Here is a 6,823-nt window from a genome sequence, read left to right as displayed (position 1 = left end):
TCTGAAAGAGAGAAGTCAAGTGTTCTTTTGTTATGGAAGAATAGTGAAAATATGTTGAATTTTCTTTATTCTTTCTTTATCTCGTTGTACTCATGTGACATCACAAGCTATATTAGTCTTCTCATCCAGCCTTGAGTGAGCAGGAACTTCAAAAATTCATAACTTTTGAACGAATTGTCCGATTTTGCTCAAACTCTCACTGATGTGTTCTACTAATATTGCTGCATACACTCAACCCACATATCTATGAAGGTGAACTTGTCCTTTAAATTTCCAATGAAAGCAGCTCATGGTCCAGAACAACTGCTAATATCTCGATTTCAGTTTTGTTTTATGCCAACTTTTGACAGTAGGTAGAGAAAAGAGTACTCTCCCAGGTTAGACAAACTTAAAAAGAAAAAGTGAGTAGATCAAAATAAAATGACATATTTTGATCCATTACAGGGAAGCCTAATCTGTGACTTTGTGTGGGTTTTGAGCTGGGTGGTTACAAATAGAATTCTAAAGAAGGTAAAATACTTCCTGGATTTAAGTCTTATTGCTGATGTTATTCAAGAAAAAGACAGGATCATTCTGTCCAATGTAATACAAAGTCTACCTACATGACTAAATGAAGCATTAAAGATGCTTATACACGACATCTACATTGAGGAGATACACATAATGTGGTATTAACGGACAATAAACATTCATTACAAAGTTATAATCATTAAAAAATACACAAAGATACCTTGTAATAGACCAGCAATAGAAATATCACATGTAGAAATATCCCAAAGTACATAATAGTTTCAACAGGGAGCTTGTATAAATGATTTGTATAATACTAATAATCACCTAAAAGTCTTCATCAAGTGTAACATATCATGAAGTTAGAACAATGTCAGAATGTACAGTGTACCAGATAAAAGGAGGTACATGAAAATCACAAATTGCCAATCAACCTTGAGTGAGACATCTAATCAATGAATAGTGTGCATAGATGGAATTTAAGATATGCCCCATTGAGCATGCTGTCATAGAATTTGCATGAATAAAGGGGTCCCTCTGCATGAATCTGGACAAACTGAGCATCTTTACGAATGTGTGGTGTTTGTATGTTTGTATGTTTGTATGTTTGTATGTTTGTATGTGAGTCTGCTCTCCCCCATCCTCCCTCTCCATGTTGGAATTCTCCTTCAACATCAATATCCATGCACAGAAATGTACCATAGACAGCACACATTCAATCTAGCACAAGAAGGTACAAGTTTCATAGTATATTGTATGTACAATGATGTAACATGGGGGACGCTGCGTCTTAAAGGGTAAAATAATCTGCTTGTAGGGTCTTTTTTTTTTAATGTGAATCACAATGAGAGAAGGATACCCTATCTTCACATCAGTGCTCAGATTTGTTTGATTTAAATCACCTTCCATGAAAAATGTGGAAAAATAATGAAGTATGTACAGTGGGATGGTAACAGTTAAAGAAAAAGTTTAGAGCAAGTCAAAAACATAACACACAATAGAAGAGATAAACAATAAACAAATGAAATAGAACCACGAGATCACCGAGTTTCCAGGTTACAGCCATCAGTCTCTGATAAATAATCCAACTCTATGAAAAATATACCACCAACTGTTGTATTTTCTCATTTCCATGCCTTCAGTGTAAAAACTCCCTTCTACATTCAATTTTTTCAACTTCAAAATATTTTATACAATAAAGGCCCCTCCCAGCACATTAACCTACAAAAAGAAAGTTATATTATCAATAATCTATTTATAAAAAAATTGATATCTTCATTCTAATTTTTAAAATCTATGTTCCAATTGATGCCATGCGTGACAGGTCATTGTTACATGAGTCTTTGGTTTCTTTGTATTTTTGTAATATCAGTAACATCTGTTTAAACTTAAGCTCAGCAAGAAGGCATTTCCTATAGTCATCATGTTTAAAGCTACACATCAAATACATAACAACTGTCCCACGTGATATTGGGCCATATTGTTTTAAGACTAAGCTCTTCATTGTCTATATCCACTGGCAGTGTACAGATATCTATAGGATAAGCAATAGGCCCATTCACTCTAATGGTGACATACAGCGATATCTAAAATACCACAGTATTTTCATGCATTATTTTATTATGCAGGGCTGCACACTAACCCATTTCTTCTACTGGTCCAACCTGTCGGTCGGTCTAAGTACGAAGTTCTTTCCATTTTTCACTAGTAAATTCCTGAAAAAGTTACTGGTCTGACAGTGATTTTTACTGGTCAAGGGCCGTCGGACCAGCGCCAGTGTGCAACCTTGCATTATGTGAACGCAAATACCTCATGAAATACCTCGCAAAAGACCATGGTACTTTGGCTGGTAATTCAAACTTTGCACGAATTATCCGAATTACATATGCATGCAATATTTGAGTGTGGATCAGATCCTTCCTTCTTTCTCCACATGATGTGACCCGCTTCCCCATCTTCTCACTGTAGGTACAGGTGTACTTTCGGGCTAGAAGTGCCACGGTACTTTGTGTTAAAACGGTACCAAGTGATATGCTGCAGTATCTATTTACTAGAATGGTGAAAACAAATTACTGTGTATTTAATAGCAAGGTAATTTCAATGTGAATGCACCTACATAATGCATTAATTACAAAAACAAAAAGAAAAGCCAAGCCTGATATATACAGCCTCATGTAAGGTAAACTGAAGAGTTGATTGCACCCATTTGATGTAAGTACGCAGATAACCAGTATCTTTCTAGTTTTACTCCCTTTCAAAATCAAGCACAATGGCCAAATTTCACCAAGATAGTTAAACTATTGCTAATGGAATATGCAAATTTCGTCTGTGTAAAATAATGTGTGTGACAGATCATGTGCACCAACAGAATCGTATATCCGATAATAACTGGGCATTAATGCAAAAATGCCAAAATTACACCTATTTAGTGCTTGCTTTGATCCATGGGCTTAATTTAAGCCACTGATTTTTTTTTTCCTTATAAATCAACAAAACTAAATTGGTGAATTCGACTGAAAGGTTTTTACCTCAACCGATTTGAATTTTTCCTGAACACTTTTGAACATATGAGAAAGCCTACAGACTGCTCACGCTACCTTGAAATTCAATAGAGTAAAGTGAAACAATGATCTTCTTTGAAATCAATTGAGAACCTTTTGCTCAAAAGAAAAAATACACACAAAACACTTTACTCACTAACAAATGAAGAACACATTACTTAGTTTGGTTTTGTGTTTGTCTACATGACTTCAAACCCTTTCATCATACTGTATATGCTGTTATTTTTGCATGCAGATATTTTCGCAAATGAGGATGTCATAGACATTTTCGCAAGATGTTGTTTCCGCGCACTGATGCCGATGCTAACGTAAATGCACTATTACCCTAGCGCATGGAGACATTTTCGCGTGTTGTTAAATTCGCGATCCAACTGTGATTCGCGAAAATTAAACCCTCGCGAAAATAACAGCTTATGCAGTATATGACAATGAATGTGTATTGCTTCACATAGTATACACTTTTTGTTCAGTCAATGGCTGAATGTACGTATGTATACACAGGAAGCCCTAAATCAATCTAGAGTTTACCATTGCACCTTCACATACTATTAAGTATTTTATCTCTTCCATGCCACAAAGGGCTGATAGACCATACAGAGCTCTAATTCAGCAACTCTTTACCCTCACATTCCCAGTTACAACACATGAAGTAGCTTCCAACTTGCAAGAACATACACAAGTACATGTAGCATCAAGAATGTACCACACATTGGTCATTTTGAATCTTGTATCCTGAAATGCTACGAAAGGAATGCAACTACTTGTTGTTGCTCTTGATTTGCTAATGATAACAAAAAGTTAGTATTTCATAACATTAAATAATACAACTTCATATGATGGGGAAAAAAAATAATGATAATACTGTCTGCTGTGTCATTTTGTTTTCTTTTGATTACATTGTTCAGCCGACTTCAAATTCTACAAAAGTGGCAGTTTCGAAAGTAAGAAAAAAAGAATTAAGTATTCAATATATTTGTGTTTCTGCTGACATGTGAGTTACTGACAAAGAAATGTATATACTAAAAATTAGACTACAATTCTATTTCCTTCTAAATTGCCAGCATCCCAACATGCTTTGGATACCATGAGGTCATTCGTCCAGGCAGGAAGCAAGGCCATTGCATTGACCTTTAATGCTACCTACACGCACTGTCTATCCACAGGAAGTACCTAGATATCTCATAGACCAATCCTTTTGAAGCCACCGTGCCGCCATCTTACCAAGCACATCGCCCATACACTTGTGTGCGTACATTGTACAGTAGCTCATGACATCACATGATCTTGGCGACAGTCTCTGCTGGAAAATGCCAGCAAAGTCCCGTAGAGTGTGCCTAGTAACATGGCGGCGCTGCGGCTTCACTTGTTTGTACAGCACAAATGGGCCAATGAGATATAGCTAGATACAATGTACCTCCTGGAGTGATCAGTTCGTACATGTCACAATTTCAAAAAACATTCAGGAGCTGATTTCTTTCCGTTTGAATCTATCATTACGATGCCTGAATGTCTGATAAACACCATTTAACACAGACACAGGCAGAATATTTCTAAATTTGATTGTCATTGAGTCTACCCAGGGGATTTCTTTCGTCTGGTACTATTGTCAGTTTGATTGCCTGCCAGGGACATCATAAAAGAAACGGGTTGTTACTGGTAATAGAAGAAAAGGGAGAGGAACAAATTGTGTTTGGTTTGTGATACAGATTGCCATCTAGCTCCAAGGCTGTTTGCATCTTTCTGTTTTTTTAACTGCCATTTGTCCGTAATCAACTGAGCACTTAGCAAGCAATTATTCATTATCATCATTATTATTAGCATGACAAAAGCAATAATGACATCAAAAATTGAACTGAACCCTTGATAAACTGCAAAGTTTTTGTTGTTTTTTTTTTCACTTTGACAGATTTGATATTGAGGCTGCCGATCCTTTCTGACCGTGCCTCACATGAGCTGTAGCACACATATAAATTCTATAACACCACATGGTGTATCATACGTATGGAGAATGAATCTTAACAAGTCGCTCAAATGGATAGGTACAGCAGAGTATTATCAAACCCCACACTGTACCAGGACCAAAAGGCGTTTCCTCTCTGACACTTTTATTCTTACACCAACAGACAAACAAACAAATAAATTGCAAAACGCAGAATTTGTATTCTATCTCATCATCACTAAAATCACACTCATTAAAATATTTCAATTTGTACATTTTTTGGCATACAAGAGTCATCACTAGATTTCATTCTGCAGGTATGTCTGCCTCATTGGTCTAAGTGCCAAACATATCCCTCTAGAGACACCTTACGTCTATGCTTACTGGATTATCAAACTAGGCCTATGTGATAAGAAATATAGGTTTTCAGTGCTCCAACTGTATGGTTCTACCGAGTGATGTTGGGGATTGGAGATGTTTTCTTCATCACTCATCTCTGCTTCTCTATTGCACAAAAACATTAAATTTGCCGTGATGATGAACAAACACTGTACAGCGTGGATAGCAAATCACCAGTCAGTTTCTGATACTCTCACTGTCACCATGTGATATTTTGCCTTTTTGTCATCAATTCATGTATGATATCACATGGCTGTAAGATATTATGTTGAAAATGTAAATGCCTGCACAGTGCAGGTTACATCAAAATCATTATAAAAATGTCTCCGAGCTAAAACTGTATTCAGACATCATCAAAAGCGTATGAGGTATGACATACAATATACAGATAGGGCGTGTGAACTTTGCGATCTTCAAGCAGTTGAGAATGTTTGCTCAGTCTGTTTTCAGACCAAAGAGCTTCTTCCCAATGACGAACAAGTCTTCTCCAAACCCTGGTGTCATCCGGTGTGAGAGGATCCAATGTTGCATCTGATCATCACACACACATCTCTCTTAAATGCTCCAAAAGTCATACTGCTGCTATGAAGCACTTCATCCAACTCTGATGTGAAAAAATCACGGTTCCTTAACATCACAGCGACCTGACATTTTTCCACCAAAGGATAATTGACTTGCCATGCATCAAAACCTCAGAATGAGGCAAGCTGACAAGCCTTTACACCACATTGATGATCCTACATGATACCATGATGGTTGCGCCGATGTAGCCCTTGTTTGCTCCGAGGACCCTCACTCACATGGTCATTATAGTGAGTGGTCAGCATTTGTATATTCCTCTGGCTCTTCTGGTTCGTTTTGTTCTCCGCTGTCGTAACACTGTCCGCCAAAACGTGTCAACAGACTCATGCCGCTCACATTGATGCTCGGCAGCCAGCTTCGCCGACTCGATCCCGACGACTCCCCAGCCTCGTGGGGGGTCATGGGAACCGTGACGACCACCGGCACTGGAGACGGAGCCTGCGATGATGGCGACGAGGCAACGCTGGGTGTGTCGTCCACCACCGTGACCGCTTCTGCCGACGATGAGGAAGAAGAATCAGACGAGTCTCCCGCCCCCGAATTGGATGACGACCCCGAGGGGCCAGCTGCGGAGGATGAAGAGGATGACCCTTGACCCCTGATGCGGGAGAGAATGTTGGGCATGGTGATGTTGGGCATATTAATGTTTGGCATGTTGGGCATACTGGGCATGTTTGGCAGGTGAGGGAGGTGCACCCAACTGCGGCGGGCGGCGAAAAAGTTGCGTGTGTGTCGAGCCATGGCATGAGGCAGATTGCACGGTTGTATGCGTGAGATGTAGGATCCAAAGTGCTTCATATAATCTGTAAGCTGATCAGTCAAGGATATTTAT

At 38.5% G+C, this 6,823-nt stretch overlaps 1 protein-coding gene across 1 annotated transcript in view; it reads right to left on the bottom strand.

Moving 5' to 3' along the window:
• Window positions 1-5,174: 5,174 nt before the first annotated feature.
• Window positions 5,175-6,823, bottom strand: part of LOC139722925 (uncharacterized) — a 37,979-nt gene continuing 36,330 nt past the window's right edge. The window contains exon 6 of the mRNA XM_071634208.1: window positions 5,175-6,796. Within this exon, the coding sequence (XP_071490309.1) occupies window positions 6,217-6,796 (580 nt within the window). The 3' untranslated portion in view covers window positions 5,175-6,216. The remainder of the gene's footprint in view (window positions 6,797-6,823) is intronic.

Source organism: Diadema antillarum, unplaced genomic scaffold, assembly GCF_040938485.1.
Source record: "Diadema antillarum isolate AM-2024a unplaced genomic scaffold, OU_Dant_1.0 scf00000177, whole genome shotgun sequence".
NCBI lineage: Eukaryota > Metazoa > Echinodermata > Echinoidea > Diadematoida > Diadematidae > Diadema > Diadema antillarum.
This window is presented reverse-complemented; position numbering and strand designations above follow the sequence as displayed.